Raw genomic sequence first — 22290 nt, 5'->3', positions numbered from 1 at the left:
GTTTGCCTGACTACGAAATAAGTATTAAGCATTTGTCTGTGACCAAGTGGAAGTCCAGCACATCTTCGTGACATCTCCGTTCTCTGATTAAGTAAGTATTTACGACAAAACCGCCTCTTCTTGCGAATGCCACCTGCTTGCCGACGCGCGTGTTTATCGAATTAGTAGCGGCATTATTTTCTCTCGAGTGAACTCATAGTTATTGCGTGCAACTATCTTGGCATCTGCATCTCTTCCTTAGCACTTCCTACCTACCTTCATATGCTCGCATACATACTTAGCATCATTCTTGAAGTTTTGCGTTCGTAGTTTATATGAAATTTCTACAATAGCTTTCGACGGCATGCTCAGCATCTACCCATTAAGGCAGAAGAAACGCATATGCTATTAGCCCTTGCTGCTAGACCGCTTCAACACCCGACCCCCCCTTGCGGAGTTCGCAGGTTCAAGTTGACCACTTCTTACATACCCTTTGTTGGTCTCCGCCCATAAGAACATTCTAACACCAATTTGGGCAGATGATATCAATCCTAGGAGAAATTTGTCTCATCATATAACTATTGTTGATCAATTACCAACAAGGTCCTGGGAGACAAAGACGCACATTTGCCAGGGGCTTCAAGATTACACCTGATCGTTAATCTGCCATAATCCTGACCGCTAATATGGATTTTGCTTGGACCAAATGCGCAGAAGCCGATGTGCATGAGCGCCTGTTAATCAAAGAACGCTCTCTAGAAATTGGACTGTCGCACTGCGAGAATCTGATCGACGAGGTCAGCAACAGATTCTCCAATATCGCAGAGCACTGTGAGCCATCTATGGAAATCATTTGGGCATTAGAAGACCGGAATGAGTGGATAAATCAGTGCCGTAAGTAACACTACCGCTAAATATACGAGTATATGCATTATCTAACTCATATCACGATAGGAGAGATAGCTAGAGATCACCGGGATTTCAGAGTTCCCGTAGGTGTGGCTGGTGCGACTGGGAGTGGGAAGACGTCAGTTTTGAATGCGCTCCTAGGGTTCCAGGAATTATTACCGACAAACAACGAGGAGGCCGCCACAGCTGTCCAATGCAAAGTTAGCTTCAATTATGATAATCGACCTAAATATGCATTTCGCTGTCACATCACCTTCCGCAGCAAAGAAGCACTAAAGGCTGAGCTCAAGCAATTCTTCGACAACCTCAAGCTAAAAGACGAACTCGAAGAACTGAATGATGACTCTGCTGATGGTGAGGAGGCTCTCTGCAACCTCGAAATGGCGATGCAACCTACTCGTGAAATGATCAGTATTGTTTTCGACCTGGAAGATGACGAGATACAAGAGTTAGATCTCGATGGGGTCCTCAATTCTAACACCGAAGCTTTGAAGCTACTGGGGACAACGAAAGAGTTTAACCATAGAACAGCAGATGGAATCTCGCAAATGGTAAAACCTTACATGGATTCTACGGCAGAGGACCATGGAGCAACTGGTACCAGTTTCGCAGCGTGGCCGCTCATCGAGCAGGTAGAGTTATTTGTCAAGTCTGACATCTTGCTAAATGGTGTCATCCTAGTAGATTTGCCAGGTTTAGGTGATGCTGTACGAAGCCGGGCGATAGTTGCAGAAAAGGCGTTTGATCAGTTGACAGCCACCATCATTGTGTCACAGGCTACCCGGGCTGCAGATAACTCTACTGCTGTGAACCTGATGTCCAAACACCAGGAAATGGCCTTGATATTGGATGGGAGACTTCATAAACAGGCATTCTGCGTGTGTTTATCCCAGATTGATCATATTGATCGCAAAGCTGCACTGAGGAAGCCCGATGCTAAGGCAAACGAATATCTCCAGGAGCTGCTTGGCGAGGAAGAAGACCATAGGTCTTTACTGGGAGTAGGAGCACAAGCGAAAAAGAAACTGTCGAAAGTGAAAAGAAAAGAACAACGCAAGCTTTCTCGTAAGATCAACCAATTTATAGAAGCATCATGGTATTGGGTTTAAGTATTAACAGGTCATCAAGAACTTCATCCGAAAGGAAAGGCCGCTGAGAGGATTAAAGCTCAAGCGGCTTACAACGCTACAAGGAAACGATTTAAAAAGGTCTTGAAAGACATCAATGATTCCAGACGCCGACTAGAAGAGTTAGAGGGCGAGATTATTTTTATCTGCATTCGAGCCAGGAATCAATACCTAAACCAACGTATTCAACAAGACTTCCGGAAAAGACACGCTCGGCTTCTTGGTGAGACTCCTGATATGCAGAAGACCTACGATGCACAAGTTGCCGTTTGCCCCACAAGTTCAGCAGCATTCTGGAAGTGCAAATGTCCGTTCTCAAGTGAACCTGGATTTCCGGACGAGTTATATACGGGAATTCCTGGCCTAGCTAAGTGGATTCGGGATGCGACCATCCAAAAAAGAGAGGAGCACGTTAATGGTCTCCTCAATAGGTTACAAGTACAATATAACACTATCAAACTATGGGTCCAAGACAAGCGCAGGCTGAAAGATACTCCGCTCACTAGAGATTGGTTCGAAACACACATTCTCGCAGATGCTATCGAGAGTTTGGAGGAGGTATCATAGAATCTATCGGGTCCTGAGAAAGTAGCGATAGATGCTAACATCGTGTAGGATCTGGAAGTATACTGGCCGACATTGACTGAGGCCGTTGAAGACCAATATCCTCTTGATAACGTCAACAGAGAATTAATTCTCCACGAAGGTCCAGGAAAGTGCATTGACGCTGTGAAAGGCTGGTCATACAAGAAATCAGGTAACGGGGCATCAGCTAAGATGCATCATAACACATACCAAGCGATCCTCACCAGGAAGGGTGGGAAATTCATGAGCGTATCAAATAACACTTACACGGAATACTTCTGGATGGGTGATCTGTAAGTGTAACTGAATAATGAGAAGTATATATCAAAATCTCACTAACAGCTGGGCAAGGTCGCATGTTTTGTTCAGCATCGTCGTCAAGGACTGGACCCAAGCTCTCCACATTGATATACCTTCAATGGCTGGCGATGCTGAGCTAGCGATAGACAAGATCTGGGACAGGTTCATCCAAGATCTCAACGCAAGGGTTAACAAGGCGGAGCCAAGACTGCTCCCTCAGATAAAGAACGAGGAACCTAACCTGGAGGCTTTTAAGAAGGCAGCTAAAACCCGGATCCGCCAAGCTCTTAAGCGACTCTCCAAGGGTGCAGGCCAAGCTTATCCTCTAGTTGCCTTCAAAGCTCAAGAAGAATGGGCAGAGACATTTAAGGGGGCGGTAAACATCAGAGGTAAATGCTTCGTATAATGTAGGATACAGACATTCTAATCGACTACTACTAGGTACCGGGTCTCATGCAGCTCGTCAACAGCTTGTGCTTAACTTCGCAAAAAAGAACAGCAGGAATACTTTAGAAAAAATATATGACTATCTCGACGAGCAACTCTGCGCAAATTTCGGGTCACTACCCGAAGAGCTACAATCTATATCAGACGATACTGTGAGATCCTTGCGGAGCTATCTTATCATGTTCATCGATAAAACTCTTGAGTCTACAGATATGGCTATCAAATCAGAAGATGTTGCTGAGGAGAAAATCGGGTTGCGGATGGCTGTGAATTCCGAGCTTGATATGTGGGATGCACAATGGGGAAATCTAGACTTGGATGAATATGTGAATGACAAGCAGGCTGGCTGCATCCCGGATGAGTACCAGCATGCTCGGTCGAAGCTGGAGGCTAGTGATGATTCTACGAACTCTGACTCATCCAGCGAGGAGAGCACAGACGAAGACTAGTCATTCTTTCGTCTATTCCATGCGATGGTTTTATTTGCATTTGCACGAACTTAACTTGATATGGGGTGGGGGCGTCAAAGGGGGAAGCATGGGAATTCCGAATACACCATGATGGGAAGAGTAGCTCAGTCAAGATTTCATGACCTGAAAAGTAGTTCTCCGTTTCACGATGGATTTTAAGGCTCATGGAAGGCTGTGGACTCAAGACAAACTTGGCGATGATTTCATATACATGATGCGCAGTTTTACCGACTTCCACTCCTAGTTAGCAGGCATAGGCCATTGAATCTAATACGATGAACTACGTTCCATAAAGCTCTTCCTGAAATGCTCCAATACATTGCCTTGCACCTAGTACTAATCAGAGCCACGATATCTGCCAATGCGCTTTGCAGATGAGTTCTCATGATAGCGTGAGACGACCCTCACCCAGGCTCGTGATTCACCAGGATATTCTAAACTGATAATCTCGTAGCGATATCAAACGCTCAGTATAATAATCTATACCCTCGAGGCCTTGAGAGTAAGGCTTATGAGGTGACTTGGCACATTTATAGTAACCAGCCTTTCGGTAGTCTCGCGACGCGCCTATGGCGCAACTAGACAGTACAGAGTGCGAATCGCTGCGCATAGATTTTGCCCTTATATTTTCTTATCTGCATTTATGTATCTGAGAGTTCAACACTTCAAGCAGGCTATAAAAGCACAGTCGCCTGGACTAGAAGGACCAAGTGTCACTGCGCGGACGATATTCTTCATAAAGTGTCATCATATCTAATACATAATCTAGTTCTATGCCTGCACCTACTAACGCCTTGCGCCCGGAATCCAGCTCCACGCATGCGTTGGCCGTAGTTTCGCCAGCTCTTGTTCCGTCGTCCACAACGCCCATTCAATCGTCGAGCTCACAGCGCGAAGCGCAGGCATCAGGACAGACGAGACACTTTTCCCGAGCCCTTTCACCGCAACAACGTGCGTCCGGTCCCCAAGCCCCATTATCCTCGCCTGGCCAACGGCCCACGTAAGCGGGCTGTGGACAATCTCAATCCACCCAAGCCTGACAAGGCCGTAATTCAGCAACGTGCGCGCCTCGGGATAACTCAGGAACCACAGTGGAAGGGCCGAGGCAGGCAGAAGGAAACGCCAGTCGATCACGGAGCCGACGACGAACACGATCCACGCAGTCCACGCGACCCGGATGTCCCAGTGTAGTTTGTTTTCGCCGTTGACGAAGAGGCCTTCGCGGAGGACCTCGGCTGCGAGGATCGCGCTACCTAGAAGGTAGAGCGTGAGCGTCCACCGGACGGTCTTGAGGAGAAGGCCGAAGTTGCAGAGGATGAAGAATGCGAGAACGAGCGTCCAGAGGAGGTATGCGGCGAGGAAGAAGAAGAAGAGCATTTGCTGCGCGGTGGGAAAGTGGTTTGGGTAATCGATGACTGAGGGATCTGTTCAGGCGTTGCTTGCTTGGACTGGAAATGGGATCGCATGGGCAGTACGAGGTAAAGATGATCTCGAGAAGGGGGCTTTATTATTATGATACTAATTCCATTCTACATCTTGATTCAATTAAGTCTTCGTTTGACACTTTTTTCTTTTCATCCTGCCTCCTCTTCTTCTCATGTCAATTAGCAGCACTCTATCCGGAAACGGGATGTCATATGCATTCCTTTGTATAGGGGCTGTCTTGCGCTTGATATGCTGCCACACTTTGAATTTAATGATTATTTCAAGACTACGAGATTAAGAGTGTAATCAGCTTATCCTCTACTGCACATCACATTTGTCGCTGTTTTCTCTATCAACTTGTCTGTGTTGGTGTTGGGAGTCATAGGTTTTAATCGAAGGAGGGGTCGGGGATGTACAGAAACGGAACATGCTCGGGGACGCTCTCTCTTTCTACCGCGCACCAAAATGGTCCTTGTAGTCTCTCCTCTGGAAGAGAATAATTCGTCTTACGTTTGATGGTCTGATTTATTAATGAAATTTATGAATCCATCTGTGTATTGTATGTCTTTGCAGTTGTGACAGCTAATTTCCTCAACAGCGGCACTCATTTCGATAATATGCAGCCTACCTATCCTTACCGGTAGATGGCCCAACATACACACACCCCTTTTTCAGAAACGGACGACAAGAACGGGAAATGCCCGACAGAAATAGGTACCTCGAATGATAACATCTGAGTACCTACTTACTTGTTCAAAAGGATATATTTCGTTGGAATAGGTAGTCATTTCCAATGAGGACCGATTGGTAAGTATTTGTATGGGAAATATAATGTTCCTCTCGGTTAGGCATCTCAAGTTGGTATCTAGGTATTGTGTACTTACTACCTACCTACTTACTTACTTACTTATAGCGGGTTAAAGTACCGGTAGTATCCGCCTTGGCGCGCTAACAGGTTCTTGCCTAACCTGCTAAGCTTAAGCTTATAGCAGGTGCCAGTAAGTACTTGGGTACGTCCTTCACCCCTCCTGCCACCGAACACTGTTGGTTACCCGGCAGCAGTCGTTCTAGCGTAGGGCAATATTATGGTCACAGAACTGTCTACCAGGGGCATGTCGAATTCTGTTGTAGACAGAATCCCATAGGCATACATCGATATATCAGCTTCTTTCGCCGCTATGCCCCTGCGAGTACTGTTCGGTTGGTCTTGATGTTGACGCCGACGGTCCTTCGCACATTGAGAATTGGACTACCGGTATGTCGAATTGACATTGGTGGCTGAGTATATCCTTCACATCCAGCCGCGACGCGTGCCTTTCAGCATGGAGGAGAAGCGTCCGAGCGCCGCCACAACCACCGGCCGAGCATCAAGCGGCATTCCGAAACCTTCGTCTCGTCTTCCCTTGCCTCGCTCCAGCATCCCGACGCCCTCCGCCACCACACGATCCCAGCAGAAGTCTTCCGCCCCTTCGTCCTCTGAAACCCACCGAGCTTCTCTGCCACAGCCATCCGCCGCTACCACCCTGCGGAACCCTCGCTTGCGTCCGGCAACCTCGCGGGAGCAAATCAGTTCACCGACCACCTTGCCGAGGTCATATAGGCCCGGGGTCTCGTCTGCAAACCCCCGAGGTACGGCGAAGGATTCAATTAACAGGAATGTGAAGTCGCAACCCGTCTCCACCGACAATTCCTTCAAGAAGCCTTTGGCTCCTAGACGTCGGCCGTCTAGTCAGTTTAGCCATGGCACGCAATCGTCAGCCACCTTGGTCGAGGAGCACTCTTCAGGAGATGGGATTATAGATGACATTCCGGAGCTACCTCCTTTGACTAAACCAACAGGTGATGACCTCACCTTTGATGCGTTTTTGGCCGAGCCTAGGAGACCGCGGCCGTCGCTTTCCGAGCGAACGATTGAAACTCTTTCGAATTTGCCTTCTTCTCCTGCAATAAAACGGCGGGGTAGTAATTTCTTCGACGTGCCTGGATCTAGGAGACCACAATCAAAAGGAAGTGTAACATCACGGCCGGGATCGCGGCTTGGTTCACGACCCAGCTCGAGCTATCAGTCCGACGGGTCGAACGGGCGTCCCAGTGGCCCACTGAGCCGGCCAGGCTCGAGCTCGAGCTCTTTAGAAAAGGGATATGGCAACTTCAGGGCCTCGACGAACACTTACAAGCCACCTTTGGCCACGGTGCAGGGTACACCGTCGAGGCGTCTTTCTGCCTTCGGCTCGTCGGCTACACCGGCTACGAAGAACACATCGAGACTTGCGCACCGTCCCTCTCTCAACAATGTGTCCTCCAAGGCCTCTCTATCTGCCTCAATTGGCCCTAGTACCCCAGTCCCGGAAAGGCAGGGCATGTCCGTATCTAAGTTTGGGTCTAAGACTCTGACTGCTCGACCGTTGAAGACCCGGGGCTCTGTCAATGGCTTGTTCAACAAACCATCTATACCATCTCTTAAGAAGGAGCAATCTGCCTCCGATCTTTCGTCCGCTGCTATGCGGCAAGGGTCTCTTGCCTCGATAAAGTCACCAAGGACGTCTGGCGAAGGCGGTAATCTATCAAGTCCATCAACCACTTCCACTGCACCCACAGTACACTCTCTTGAGGAGCCACCATCCTCGACGCGCAAATCCTCCGCTGCGTTACGTGATCAGATTGCAAAAGCAAGGGCCGCAAACCGAGCCGCAAAACGTCAAGCTTCGGGCGCAGCAATCTCTCAAGCCTTGAAATCGCCGGTTATACCAACGGATGATACTTTCGATTTCGGGCTGCCCGAAGATCCATTTGGTCAAAGGAAATTTGAGGACTGCAACCGAAAAGCCATGCAATCGCAAATTAACACAGCAAGAGTAACGGGAAGGCTGAACATTGCTGCTATGGGATTGAAAGCGATTCCAGACGAAGTGCTGAAGATGTATGATCTCGAATCAATTGGCCATGCTGACGGTAGTTGGGCTGAGAGCGTAGATCTTACTCGACTTGTTGCTGCGGACAATGAGTTAGAGACGATAGATGACTCGATTTTCCCTGATGTTGACCCCAACAATTTCGACTTAGATGAAGTGGACGATAGGGGACGAATTTTCTGGGGTCTTGAGTCTGCAGACCTTCATAACAACACGCTAATCTCCTTACCACTGGGTCTGAGGCGTCTTCAGCAACTGACGTCGTTAAATTTGGTAAGTTGGCCAGTCCCTGACATCTTTAAACTGATCACAAGACTAACTTCACATAAGGCGTCGAACAAGCTTACGAACAATTGCCTCGAGATTATTGCCCAATGCGGTGGTTTGCGCGATCTTAAGTTAGGCAACAACCTTTTATACGGTCCGATTGATGACGCTTTTGTCCTTGAAAACCTGGAGATTCTTGATTTCCACGGGAACAACATATCTGCGCTACCCCGTAGCATCAACAAAATGAAGAGGCTCCGTATTTTGAATATAGATGAGAACGCTCTCGAATCAGTGCCCTTTCAAAGTCTTTCTGCTCTCCCGCTTAGTGAGCTGCGCGTGCGAAAGAATAAACTGACTGGAACATTGATCGAGCATGGGGTGAAAAGTCTTCCACAACTCCAGACACTAGACTGTTCTAACAATCAGTTATCGTATCTTGTTTCTCCAGATACGGATCAATCACTTCAGCTTCCATCCCTTCATCAGTTAACAGTCTGCGTCAACCGATTGAAGAGTCTGCCAGATATGAGCAGCTGGGATAGCATCCTGACGATCAACGCTGATGACAATAGTATTTCCGCTTTCCCTGAAGGGTTTACCAGCCGAAATTCCCTTCGGCACGCCGGCTTCTCCAGTAACGATATCCGTATCGTACCTCCAGAGATTGCCCGAATGGACAGCCTTGTGATGTTGAGTATCACAGGTAACCCATTACGGGATAAGAAATTCACTTCTCTCACAACAGAAGAATTGAAGGATGCCTTACTCACGAGATTAGCGCCATTGCCTGGTGAAGAAGCAGGGGGCGTAGAGAACTTCGCTAACGGAATCGACTCGATCGGAGCGAATGTCTCACATATTCAGATTACAGCATCTACAGCATCTGGTGGTTATGGGAATATGGAGGATGGGCATTCAGATTCCGATGATTTCGCAACACCACCAACGTCTGCTCCTCACTCCCCGGCCCGCTCTCGGTCTCACACATTATCTAGCCAAACGTGGCCTATAAAATCAGGCGGGGTCCTCGATCGGTCCAACACGGAATCGTCTTCTCTGCACCCTGTCGTTTGTTCGAAAATCGCCGCTGTCCAGTCAGTGCGGGATGTCCGACTCAGCCAGAACACGTTCACCCAATTCCCAAATTCATTGTCATTCTTCAGTGATACTATGACATCGCTATCCTTGTCTCGTAACCAGCTTACCGGGGAAAGTTGGTTGACAGAACAGCTTGACCTCACAGCGCTGCGAGAGCTGAACCTTCAGTCCAACTTTTGCACCAGTCTAGCGCCTTTGATGACATTTTTGTGTGCGCCCAATCTAGAAAAGCTCGATGTGTCACTCAACCGCATCGTTCAAATCCCTTCTCTGCGAGACGTCTTTCCAAGCCTCACGGTGCTGCTAATAGCAAATAACCGACTTGAGGAGCTTGACCCGGACACCATTCAGGGAATGAAAATTGTCGACGCTAGCAACAATGAGATCACGCACCTCAACCCTCGAATCGGCTTGCTTGGGCTCGAGAGGCTTGAGGTAACGGGTAATCGATTCCGAGTTCCCCGATGGAATGTTCTCGAGCGCGGGACCGAAGCGACGCTTCGATGGCTTAGGGGCCGAGTGCCAGTAGCCGAGATGGCCGAGTGGCGTGCTCAGACGGGAATCACTGAAGATGACTCGTCTAATGAGCTTGATTAGAGTCTACGATATCTCTGCATAATACCATGCCATGGAGTTTTGGGAAAAGGCATTCAACCGTAATTCTGACTTTGTTACTGATTTTCTGGCACAACGCTCCAAACAACGACCTGTCTACAAGGCATGGAAAATTAGAGCGAGGGCCTGTGAAATTCCTAAAAATTGATTTATAGCAAAAGCGGGCGCACATGGAAGACTTGACAGGACCGGCATTCGGAATAAATTTGGACTCGTGGGAAACGGTACCAAAGTACCAATAAGTTGTAGACTTGAACAGTACGAATATACTATATAGTAGAGCCATTATGATGTGGCGCGAGTGATAAGTACTTACTTGCGATACCTGAGGGTGCAAGAGGTATCTAGCGACAATTATGATTATTATCACTATTCTTCTTCTTCTCCTCCTACTTCCTCTTCTCTTCTCTTGTTTGTATTAAAGGTTGTTTGACGATAGCCGCCTGTGTCATGTTATGCCAAACAGTTGGAGTGATTGTCGAAGAGTAGCAAGCACAGTCTGTATTCCAGCGGACTTTCACATGGAGATGGGTGTTACCATATCGAGCCAAATCCTGTCGCAAGATGGACGCTGATAGGCCCATGGCCACACCGGCCGGCTTAGACAGCCGATGGGATCGACAGGCGACTTGCTCAGCCCCGATCCTGGTCCAGCTGGCCTGGTCGTGTCCGCTGGCTCAACTGGTTGGACTGGCTTGTTTGGCTCCAGCGAACAGCTCGTATTGCCGGTGCCCAGTTGCTAATTTTATGGGATCGGCCAAGTCATCTCTCTTGTGCCATGCAAAAAGCAAGGCGATTGATGTCCTAAGTTTGCAAGGCTTTGGTAGTAAAATAAATAATAAATCAGACGCCCCCAGTTCTGATTTCCGAAACTTTTCAAGAATTATGTCAACCATTTACCTCACTCACTCCATACATACACACAACCGCTCGTTTTCTATATCCTAGCTACACCGGCGAACTAGGCAGTGGATACCTACTTCATCTACAATTTCACAAGCTACTCTCTCTCTCAAATTAATCCGCCCATAACAACAACAACAACAAAAGGTCAAGACACCCTCCAACATGGCGGCCACGATCGCAGTATCAGGCACGAGCTCCGGCTCCACGCCCTCCGCCACACCATCATCGACCTGCGGCGTCAACCTGTACGACATCCCCATCTCCGAGCCCGGGTGCGCCGTAGCATCCAACAGCGCACACCAGGACGCCATGGAGGCATGCTGCAAGTCGGCCGACGTCATCTCGTACTACGACAACTGCGGGCTCTACTGCGTCGCGGCGGACCAGACCATCAAGGAGCTGCAGGACTGCCTGTTCGGCGAGAAGGTCGCGTACAATGCCGTCTTCTGCAACGCACCGAACAACGCGACCGCCACGAACACGGACCCGGAGATCCCCGCCACTGCGAGTGCCTCTGTCGTGTCTGGGGGCGATGATCACGATGATGATGGTAATGATAGTGACGGAGACGATAGCGATAACAACGATGGGCCCAAGCCGTCTGATACGGACAGTGCTGCACCGCGGCTGGCGCCTGAAATGAGCATCTCGAAGACGGGTCTGACTATTGGCGCCTTGTTGTTCTCGGCTATGGCCTTTGGTGCTTTCCAGATCTAAGTTAATGGGGGGCCTTCACTTACCGTGGCTCTATACGGAGACGACGCATGCAAATGGCTTCCTTGGGAGGGGGAGTGTGTTATGTGAACATGGAATAGCATGGTTATGAAAAAGAATGATGGATTAATCTTGCCTTCTCGTTATTGGAGGGTACCGATATTTGATACGCACAGCATCAGCGAGCACATGCGGACATCGAATCCTGTATGTATAATTCATGGCGTTCGATAGCGTTATATGGTTTGATTCGATTCGATGTACTGGGATCGTAGGCTGGTTTCATGTTTTGTTATGTCATGTGGGCTCACGCCGTGGACTCCTGGGTGCATTTATCGGAAAGGACTGGCTGGAACTGGATCTACATGAATCAAAACAATAATAAGACCTACCTTCTAATTGTTGCTTATCAGGACGTGTGTGTGTGTGTGTGTGTGTCTATGATGAAAATATGATATGAGATCTATCTATCTACCTAGGCAGTGATACATGAAAATAAATGGCTGCATGGAAACCAACGCCAATAGTTAGAAACACGGGCGTTGATTCTCTTTCGCATCCGATTGCATCCAAGGATCAATGTTCCGAACCACGTGTCGTGAGACCAAGTTTCGGCCTACCATAGAGGTAACATGCATGCGAAGTTAAGTGTACACATATATTAACTTACTTACTTACATATAATACATGCTACATGCATGATTTCTGATTCCCCAGGAAGAAAGAAAAAGGAAAAGAGAGAGAGAAAAAAAAAAGCACAGGCCGACTTTGACAAAACAAGCTGGTCGACGCGACACCAAGGCAAGTCCAATGGGTCCGAGCTACAGCTGTTCCTCTTCGATTGGACGTGGAAACCTCGTAAACGTGCTCATAACCTGAGTACTCCAATCCGGGTCCACGACCCTCCTTGGACCGAGAACCTATGAATTCACGACATGGCGTGGCGCGGCGAAACTGGGCGTAAATAACAGCAAGTGTTTCGGTATTTCGTTAGTAGGAGGCGTCGGCTCTTCGTTTTGCTTCGCCCATTCCGATCCCCCGCGTGCGAGAGAGCTGAATGCCGTGTCTTGCACCTATGGAGCTTGTCAAGCGGGAATGCTCGTTGTCTCTCTCATCAGGTTAGGTCGTTGTCGGGATACCTGGTTGAATACGAGATAGGTTTAGAGCGAGGTAGATAGGAAACAGATGCTTGCATATCTGAGGCAAGATGGTTGTATATAGTCGGTGCATTGACATGGAAATGAAAGATAATCAAACTGAATACCTTAGCCATCCATGGATATATAAGCAAGCAAGCGAGCAAGCAAGCAAGCCAGGAGGTCTGTACGCTCGCTCCTAAGACAACGTTGGAAATAGTAGAGGGTAGATTAGGTGCAGGAGTTCGTCTCTTTTACTGGCCTCTTTTACCAGCCACTAGGTATTCTTGTAGCCCTGGCCAGGTCGGCAGCAGGTGACCAGCCTTTCCCATTCAACCGCTAACCAGGGCCGGTGATAGGTGGGTTCGCACAGCAACAGCGTGCCAGCTCAGGCTTGTATTGCAATATTCTCCACTGCTACAGGCTACTACTACTACTGCACTACTACTGCACTACTAGGTACTGCACTCCACCCGCTATCATCACTGCTGTAGGTACCCTATGTGTACACTATCTTAGGTACCTACCAATCCTCATCCCGCCGCCGCAGCGCTGGACACGCAACCTCTCATCATCATCATTATCATCATCAGCCAGCTCGACAGATCCATTGAAACCTGATTACGCCCATGCAAAGCCATCTCGTCGTGTCAGACAATTGACGGCGCAGTCCTATTGACCGACGCGCTTAAGAGCTGCCCCTCGCTCCCCTCGCTCCCCTCGCGGACGCAGCACCCGCTTGGACCTCTTGACGCAAGCTGGGGTGCTTGTGCTGGCACTGGCGATCAATCGGGCAGTTCACCGACTACCTACCTAGGACTCACGTACGTCTCTCGTCCCAACGTGTCCGTCCTAGCTCGCCTTGCCCGCGCTCTGCAAACACGAGCAGACACGAGTATAGCCATCGTCTGCGGCAATACACCGTCACGTACTCCGCGCAAAGCGAACTGCTGTCGCAAAAATGGCCTCCTCGCAATCCAATGGCGTCTCTGGGTCTGATCAAGATCTTGTGCCCTCGACACCGCCCGAGGCAACAATGGCAACAATGGTAGCTTCACCCATAGCCCAACCACCCGCTCTCAATCACCTTTCCTCAACTTTATCACAGCAATCCATGCCTTCTACGGAAGATCCGCCGTCACCTGTTGATCCCTCCGCTTCCTTCCAGACCGAGATGAACGACGACCGTCTGTCGCCGCCACAGGTCATTCGATCCTCTTTAACACCGCCGCCATCTTCTCAGATCCCTCAAAACAATATCGTTGCCGGTATACCGCGACCTTGTTCTGACTCACAACAAACGAGCACTATAATCTCACCACCTGCGACAACGCTCTACGTTCCAAATCGAGATCGGTCGAACATCGCCGAATTTCTCCCTCCTACTGCTGATCAGATTGATAATGCCACCATTGACGAGCTTCGATCTATGCTACAGTCTTCTCTCACCCTTAACGCGAAACTTAAGTCTGAGACTGCTCATCACAAGCTGCAATATGAGCTCTTGAGCATGCAAGCTGCTGAAGATACTAACCGCGCCAATGTGGAGCACGAGATGATCCGTCGCGAAGTAGAGGCCCTCCGCAGTGCTGAGCATGCCCGCCAGGCTCGACGAGAACTCGAAATACGTGTAGACCCGATCCAGGCTAAGTACCGTGAGCTCCAAGCGGCCCACGATGCCCTCACAAAGGAACACAGTGACCTTCTCCGCCGCTTCAAGTCCGCGTCAAGGCTTGTCCAGCAACAAGCCGAAGAAATTTACGTGTTGAATGATGACCGTGAAATGCTTCTCAACAGAATACGCGAGAATAGGCAACATTTTCACATGCTTTGCAGCCCTGGCGGTGCATTCCACGGTGCTTTGACCCCCAAGACTCCCTCAACCTCCCCTCAGCAACACCGGACAACGCCTCGTCAGACACCACGATCTTCAACCAGAGGCGGTCGCCACGAAAATGAGACTGATGCCGCCGGCTTCGCCGCCCTTTTACAGGCTCTAAAACAGGACAATAGTGCCCCTACAACGCCAATCTCAGCCAGCCGGCCCCCACCGCGCGGCCAATTCAGACAACATCGCGCGGCGCACTCCCTATCATCACTGCCCGCCACCCCATACGCACGTGCTCGTGGTAATCCTGGCCTCCTCCCTTCTATCGATCTTGTTCCACGAACTGAGCCCGCGCAGAAATTCGGTAGCCGTGTTGCCCCTCAAACCCCAACGCCCAGGAGACGCCGCAAGAGTCGAGAGAGCACTATATCAGCCGAGGACGAAGACGAGGCAAATGCCCGCACGATGACATTGGAGTCCGTTGCGGCTGCCGCCCAGTCATACATGTCACACGGTTCACATCACTCCCAGAGACATGAGGACGAGGAAGAAGAAGTCGTCGAGAGCCAAGCTACTCGAGCAGCATCAGAAATGTTACGACGAGATCCCCGCGAAAGTTTCGAAGTTGCAAGCTCAGTTGGATCCCGTGATGCAACACCTGTCCCAGCGGAGAAGACGCAAAAACTCCAAACGAAACTTTACGCGCCCGTGCACAAGGCTGGAATGAACACAGAAAAACGCAAATTTAGCGGCGGGTCCAATCCTGATGAGGTACGGGTAGAAGCAGTCACGAGCCCAGCGAAGAAACTCCGGTATGGTGCCGATGGTGCGATTGGATTGGGGATTCAACACCATCGCCGAAGAGGCTGATGATGAGCATACGGGTGTCTTTTTTTTCTTTTGGGATCGAGACATCAAAGTCTAGTGGAACGAAATGAAACGATTTGAAGATTTTACGACAATTGGGTTCAAGGGTCAAAGCGGAGGTTTAGGTAAGGACTTTAGAATGAAATCATGTGAATGAACGGGGACCAGTCTGTCTGTGTATTATACCCATAATAAGGTATTGGCCGTCAGGTACTGCCGACAGCACACTGCTAGAGAACCCAGAGCTAGCTCTTTTAGCAAAGGTGTAAATTGTCTTCAAAGTTGAAGCCATGAAAGCGTTTTGGGGGGTCTTGAATGCATAGCTTCTAGCATAGACTTAATAGCATTGCCGTTACTGGCTACTGTTCATGGTGTCTTGACCTTTTCGTCTTATAGTGATGGCTTGCCAGCGAGATTATCAGGTGTATAGATCAAATACTGGTAGTTGTGGAGATATCCATGCCCTCCCTGTGAACTGTAGGGTGCCCTTTTTTGTCCTCGGCAATTAGCTGGACAGACTTGCGCAAAGGAATATCGGCACCTTGATATCAGAAAGACAGACCATGGCTTCACATACACCTCGGTTCCCGAGTTTGAGCACCAGCTATCTAATAAAAAGCACTTCGAGCTCGTTGCCACATAGTAATAGCTATTTTTTATACCTTTTATGAGAGATGTCGTTAAGAATTCACATCCCCTCTCCGAACCGACTACGGCGATTAATTCGACCGGGCTCAGCCGGCTCGGGAAGCCGGCTCGGCTCCACTGGCAATGCATTTATCCCCCCTCCACTCGACGTCGGAAAAGAGCACCGGCATTTTTTGGAGCTCCCCGGATTTCCCTCTTCCCCAGCTACTGTAGGTAGGTACCTTGGCCTGGCCTGGCCAGGCTATCCACAGATCCAGCCGTTTTGAGTTGTTTCGCTGTTTTCTTTCGGTTATGTCATTTCTCTCCTTCGGTACAATTCCTTTCCAGGGGCTTCGTTTACTCCCCTCCTCTCCTCAAGTCGATATAACGACGTTCTACGTCTGATCCGCGAGGAGACAATCGACTGTCGTTAGCTACCTGTTACTTCTCTGATGATACACTCCCACCCGAACCGGAAACCAAGAAGAACGAATAAGCGATCATGGCGAGCATTCCCAAGGGCCTCAAGGCCGTCCTATCCAAAGCGCCCACAGACACCGTGATCCTCTCCTCGCTCCGCACCCCGATCTGCCGGGCCTACAAAGGCCAACTCAGAGACGCCTTTCCCGAAGAGCTGCTCTCGGTCGTCCTCAAAGCCACGTTGGATGCAAACCCGAATCTCAATCCCTCCGAGATCGAAGACGTCGCCGTCGGCGTCGTCCTCTCCGAATTAGGCGGGAGTAAAGCAGGCCGCATGGCGATGAACCACGTCGGCTACCCCACCTCCACATCCTTCTACACCGTGAACCGCGCCTGCAGCAGTTCGCTACAGTCCATCGCGGGTGTATCTGCGCAAATCGCCACGGGGATGATCTCCGTGGGCATCGGGGCCGGCACAGAGCACATGACGCGGAACTATGGGAGTCGCGCGATACCGACGGATCTATGGCCCGCGCTCCGGCATAGCGAGAACAGACACGCACGGGATTGCATCATGCCGATGGGGGAAACGAGCGAGAACGTCGCGAAAAGGAAGGGCGTGTCGCGCGCCGACCAAGACGCCTTCGCCCTGGAATCGCATTTGCGCGCCGCGCGGGCCCGGGAATCAGGGGCCTTCGACGCGGAGATCGTGCCAGTGCACACGCGCTTCGAACCAGTCGACGCATCGGGCGCAAAGACGGGGGAGCAGAATCCCATCGTAGTGAGCTCCGACGACGGGATCCGGGCCAACGTGACGCTGGAAGCGCTAGCCAAGCTGAAGCCAGCGTTCGCAAAAGACGGGACGAGCACGGCGGGGAACTCGTCCCAGGTGTCGGACGGCGCGGCCGCGACGCTCCTGATGCGTCGCAGCACGGCCACCGCGCTCGGACTGGGAGGTAGTATACTGGGGAAATTCGTGGGCGCGAAGACGGTGGGCTGCGACCCCGACGAGATGGGCGTCGGGCCCGCGATCGCGATCCCCGCGCTGTTGAAATCTCTCGGGTTGGAGAAGAGCGAGGTCGATAGGTGGGAGATCAACGAGGCGTTTGCGAGTCAGGCGATTTATTGCCTGAGGGAATTAGGCCTTGAAGAGGATTGGGTTAAGGGCAAGGTTAATCCTGATGGGGGCGCGATTGCACTTGGGCATCCCCTTGGTGCGACTGGTGCGAGGATGACGAGTACGCTTTTGCATGGGCTTGGACGCACGGGGGGGCAGGTGGGTGTTGTGAGTATGTGCGTTGGCACCGGGATGGGGATGGCGGGTTTGTTTGTTAGGGAATAGGGGTGTGTGGTTACGTTAATAGTTATGATGAAATGATGAAACGGATACCCTCCGGTTACGCGATCTTGTGGTGTCTTGTCTTGTGAGGTGAGAATATCTATCATATGCTAAGAACGACTGTGTTTTATTCCACCTATCTAGCAGGATCGTGAGGTAGGTGCTCTAAAGTTATTGTCTTTTTATTGTTCAATCATATGTCTTAAGATAGAGTACCTAAAAAACTTCGAGCAATATTCATTTTGCGTAGTTAGCATACTCTGGCTATTAAGGTTATATAATTCGCTTTGAAACAACTGGATTTGATTTGAGATGGTGTGAACTTTCTTCATTCCACATTCAACAGATTGGAATTGTGTCCAGGTGTAGAGAGTTCTTCTATTTGGTCGCTGTGATCACCTCTCCACAAAGTTGGCGCGCGAGAGGGCAACGCAGTAGCGGTTCTTCGCCAAACCACCCTCAACGGACCTATCGTTCCCACGACATGTCTTACCTCGCTCATTGTTCATAAAGGCCTCATCCGCCCACTCTCTAGTGGTGTTCACTACACCGACAATAGGCAAGAGAATCTCCGGCCCACCCCCTAGCTTTCTCCTGAACCTCTGTTCGGCTGCGAGAAGTTCCTCGAATCTGAGCCACCAAGGAATCAGGTTGTTGCAAGCTTGGAGCGGGATACATAGCCTCACAAAGGGTCGCATAGTCGCAGAACGCATAGCCGACGAAAGGCATACATACTCGACACCTATAGAACACCTCGCGCTGCCATCGTCCTTCTCCAAGGTTGAGGTGTACAGAGAGGAACTGGTAATACCACCATGCTTTCGGCCCGATATCTTCCTCGGGATATCTGAGGAAGATATTCGTGGCGTCGAGATTAGTGCAGTCTTGTTCATTGTCCTCGAAGAACGTGTCGGCTTCGTCGACCGCAGTAAAGGGGAAAATACGAGGGTTCATAACTCGCATGAGCGCCGGCATTCGAAGACGGTGTTTCCAAACTTGGGCTTCAACCTCGCCACTTTTGCTCTGGCTATGCATGCTGAGCAGGGTTTCCAAATCGCGGGCTAGAAGAAATGAATAAAAGTAGCTAACTTTGTTCTCTACATGATTCTGGTACGCAGCAATGCGCAGCTGTTTTTTGACTAAGTAATTCAAGGCATCAGTCTCGTAGCTCGAGGGGTCGATTCATTCCCGACTTACTAGCAGGTGTTAGTTGACCTAGGAGGAGCGGTTGAAGGTTCCGCGTCTGTTCCATTTCCCAGGGGGAAACCCGAGCGCAGAGTCTCCCCCAAGCTTCACCATGGCCGCCCCTTTCCGGAGTCATCCAGGGGAAAGCAGTCCGCGCCAACTCGTAAATGTAGAGAGCCTTGTGAATCCGCAGGGTTTCCGTGTTCGTCAGCTGTGCATCCCCTTCAGGCCTCCTTGGACAACGTTCCATTATGTTTTCTAAGATTTTTGGGGCTAGAAGGTTTGTCCATTTTTTTACGATGTTGTCGAACCTCCGGTATTCAGCAACCACGCCGAACGTGTCGATGCCCTGGTAAAGGCGACCATTGGCGCGCTTACCGGGCCCTATGTGCCGGTCTAAGATCTGGACGACAGGCTGCACCGCCTCAGGATCAGAGGGTTTATAGTAGTCCTCTCTGTAAGATCGAGGCGATTGTTCTCCAAGCGCTCTCAGCTCATGCAGGGCTATTGCAAATGGCATGAGACGGTCGCCGATGGTATTAGCTAGTGTTCCCACTGCTATCTTTGCTATCCTGGCCTCGTTTTTGAGTACTAGCGTATATAGTACCGGCCCAGTAAGTGCCAGATTAACAGGGGACGAAAAATCAGCATGCTCGAGTATGACTAATATCACATCCACTCCTAGTTTCTCAATGAGGCTCTCATGGGCTGAAGACCTGGCGAAGCAATGACAAGAGTTAGTAATTGGCTAATCATGTGGGATCTTGTGTCCGCTGGGTTGGCTATACATACCTCTCAAATGCCTTCTTAACTATTTCTCCGGCTGAAAGTTTTTGTGGCATGATGATATCAACGATTAATCTTAAGCTTAGATGTCTTTGGGCCAAAACTTCGAGGATTATCGCGATTGTTGTGCTGGGAAATAGAATTCGTAGAAACGCGAGAGATGACTATTGAGATACAACAAGGGATTTTTAGAGATAACATTGAGCTATTACATGCGCACGAGTCTTTCACTTTAGCAGCTAACTATGAACTACATATACGCGCTGCTTCTTTGTCACGCGGAGAGTACAGCGGTACACTAGAACATGTACAAGTCCCCCTAGGATATCCCTCGCTTCACAATAACCTATAGATAGCAATCCTTTGTAGCAAACAATCCCATTGTGCCTTGCTTTGTACACCTTTTTTTGCACACCGTGATCTGTTGGATATTATTAGCTACTTCGGAAGAGGATCCTGCCCCTTGCGTCAGATGACGATATCTAATCAACGATAACGTCCTTTTGCTAGCTTCGTCCTCACATTTAATTTGTATGGAAGAACGCTCTCCTTGGCGCTTAGACAATCCAGAGGATTGGAACAGATACAAGTAGAGCCAACAGTGAGGCGCAAAGCTAACAGTCGAAACGTCAGCGAAGGGATGCTCTCGATTGAAAAGCGGTAATGGGTGTTAGGCCGAGCATTCATCCCTAAAGACCAGTGAATGAAATGCTCTTATATCCCAAGGAATAATTGGCTGAATATGACCAAGTTCAAAGCTGCCTAGTTCACATATTAGGTTACGGTCCTGGTCATATTACAGCCCGACTTAGCGACTCATCAAGGGAGGCGATTGTAGCACGGCAACGCAGGCTGGCCGCTGGTAGATTACAGTCTACTTCAATCTCATAACACGAGTAGCCACATTCACTGCCGTACAAAAAGCGAGCGTGGGAGAAGATGAGCCGAAGAGGACTGACTGCTTTGAAGCGGACCCCTTAATTGGCACGACAAGTCTATACTAAACCACCCGTCGTCAGAATTCATAGCCTTGGGTGCGATGAAAAATAATCAGAGTACCTTCCGATGTCGTCAACAAACATGAAACACGCAGAATGATGAGTAGTCACAGCTGCTTCAGCCGATGCATTTCTCTTCTCTGTAGTATAACTCAAATCATCCCTTACAATACTCCAACTACTGTTGCCATGTATAACCGAATACTAACAAATCCAAAACGCCCTGAGTACCCCAATCAATGTTTCATGATACAGATAAACTTAACAACTGGGAGCAAAGCCATCTTATGACTCTTCGATACTCTCTGCTCTTTGCTTGAGACTCTGATTAAACTTCTCAAAACCGGGTGACGAGCCATCATGTGATCCGCCCAACAACGACAAGAACCCCGTGAACGTCTCTGAGTTGATAAAAGTCGTCCATCCCGGCGTGATCTTGCTGTCTTCGAATCGGAACGTGTGCTCTGCCTTTAAGAGACCTGGTAGACTCGTTCGCCACTTGAACTGGGTAGGTGAGTTTTCCTAATAATCAACCGCTGATTAGCATGCGCCCTCAACGGAGAGAAACTCTATGTCTATGAGTGGGTAATATGCGCTTACGGAGATCTCAGCCGTAGCGGATATCCCGCCGCCAAACGACACCTTGACCTTGTCGCCGGCGTCTGTCCGGCCTCCCGGCGCGAGTGTCTGGACGGCCTTGACGGGGCCTTGGCACCATTCGTGGAACCGCGCGAAGTCAAGGAACTATGTACGGTAATGTGTTAGTTTAGCAGCTTAGGGTATACCGCTGATTGGCTGCTCTGGCTTGCACTTACAACTCGTCTGACATGTGCTGGAGATCTGGCGATCTCGATAGTTGCTGAAGCGGAAACCATAGTGATAAATCGGCGATTACTAAATATTATTCAGATTTGAAGATATTGTAAGATGCTTTGGACATGAAATTGTGCTTGCTATTCATTTTCGTTGTGTTGTCGTCGAGGTCGTAGCTTTTATATAACCTGGTCGCGCATCGCTCGGTCTGTTCTCGGGCTCATTTAGTCAGCTCAGCATGCACTAACAAGGTGCGATACGATGACGAGGAGCGAGTTATCAGCGAATCTGACATCTATGGAGATACGTTAAGTACTCCTAATGCTCAATAATTCTATACACTGATGAATAGAAACTGAGGGTTCAATACGGATTCCGGATTGTGGCGAAGAGGTTTACATTTCTAATGTCCTTGTACTATTCCTTCCTCATAGAATCAATGCAAGTGTCACCGATGAGCAGATATTAAGACGGTTATTCTTGCTACGATCCGCGGGGTTATGGCTCTCACCTACGTGGGTGCCCAGATGGGAT

The 22290-nt window shown here is 49.6% G+C and overlaps 8 protein-coding genes across 8 annotated transcripts; 5 read left to right on the top strand and 3 right to left on the bottom strand.

Annotated features, from left to right (window-relative positions):
* Positions 1–665: 665 nt before the first annotated feature.
* F5B22DRAFT_657903 (uncharacterized protein) lies at positions 666–3796 on the top strand (the record flags this gene model as incomplete). The annotated part of the gene is made up of 6 exons (XM_047980080.1): positions 666–873; positions 934–1953; positions 2008–2573; positions 2631–2893; positions 2952–3289; positions 3342–3796. 6 exons carry the CDS (start codon positions 666–668, stop codon positions 3794–3796), a joined length of 2850 nt encoding a protein of 949 aa, XP_047828676.1.
* A 711-nt stretch (positions 3797–4507) lies between these two features.
* Positions 4508–5745, bottom strand: F5B22DRAFT_615704 (uncharacterized protein). The gene has a single exon (XM_047975548.1). The coding sequence runs from the start codon at positions 5192–5194 to the stop codon at positions 4604–4606; it is 591 nt and encodes a 196-aa protein (XP_047828675.1). The 5' UTR covers positions 5195–5745; the 3' UTR covers positions 4508–4603.
* A 509-nt stretch (positions 5746–6254) lies between these two features.
* On the top strand, positions 6255–10323 carry F5B22DRAFT_312605 (uncharacterized protein). The gene is made up of 2 exons (XM_047970627.1): positions 6255–8427; positions 8485–10323. The coding sequence occupies exons 1-2, from the start codon at positions 6565–6567 to the stop codon at positions 10117–10119; spliced, it is 3498 nt and encodes a 1165-aa protein (XP_047828674.1). The 5' UTR covers positions 6255–6564; the 3' UTR covers positions 10120–10323.
* A 302-nt stretch (positions 10324–10625) lies between these two features.
* F5B22DRAFT_615702 (uncharacterized protein) lies at positions 10626–12200 on the top strand. Its single transcript, XM_047975547.1, has one exon. It carries the CDS (start codon positions 11206–11208, stop codon positions 11758–11760), a length of 555 nt encoding a protein of 184 aa, XP_047828673.1. The 5' UTR covers positions 10626–11205; the 3' UTR covers positions 11761–12200.
* A 931-nt stretch (positions 12201–13131) lies between these two features.
* On the top strand, positions 13132–15963 carry F5B22DRAFT_615700 (uncharacterized protein). Its single transcript, XM_047975546.1, has one exon. The coding sequence runs from the start codon at positions 13855–13857 to the stop codon at positions 15589–15591; it is 1737 nt and encodes a 578-aa protein (XP_047828672.1). The 5' UTR covers positions 13132–13854; the 3' UTR covers positions 15592–15963.
* A 578-nt stretch (positions 15964–16541) lies between these two features.
* On the top strand, positions 16542–18241 carry F5B22DRAFT_312595 (Thiolase, N-terminal domain-containing protein). The gene has a single exon (XM_047970626.1). The coding sequence runs from the start codon at positions 16718–16720 to the stop codon at positions 17975–17977; it is 1260 nt and encodes a 419-aa protein (XP_047828671.1). The 5' UTR covers positions 16542–16717; the 3' UTR covers positions 17978–18241.
* On the bottom strand, positions 18242–20157 carry F5B22DRAFT_312594 (uncharacterized protein). The gene is made up of 3 exons (XM_047970625.1): positions 19952–20157; positions 19172–19875; positions 18242–19113 (listed from the first exon to the last, which is right to left on the bottom strand). The coding sequence occupies exons 1-3, from the start codon at positions 19999–20001 to the stop codon at positions 18506–18508; spliced, it is 1362 nt and encodes a 453-aa protein (XP_047828670.1). The 5' UTR covers positions 20002–20157; the 3' UTR covers positions 18242–18505.
* A 475-nt stretch (positions 20158–20632) lies between these two features.
* Positions 20633–21941, bottom strand: F5B22DRAFT_615696 (uncharacterized protein). The gene is made up of 3 exons (XM_047975545.1): positions 21759–21941; positions 21544–21687; positions 20633–21465 (listed from the first exon to the last, which is right to left on the bottom strand). Exons 1-3 carry the CDS (start codon positions 21816–21818, stop codon positions 21229–21231), a joined length of 441 nt encoding a protein of 146 aa, XP_047828669.1. The 5' UTR covers positions 21819–21941; the 3' UTR covers positions 20633–21228.
* Between the last annotated feature and the right edge of the window lie 349 nt (positions 21942–22290).

The sequence above is a fragment of the Xylaria bambusicola genome (genome assembly GCF_022495145.1).
Source record: "Xylaria bambusicola strain CBS 139988 unplaced genomic scaffold F5B22scaffold_36, whole genome shotgun sequence".
In the NCBI taxonomy this organism is placed as follows: Eukaryota; Fungi; Ascomycota; class Sordariomycetes; order Xylariales; family Xylariaceae; genus Xylaria; species Xylaria bambusicola.
The sequence above is the reverse complement of the archived record's forward strand: the minus strand, read 5'-3'. Positions and strand labels throughout refer to the sequence as shown.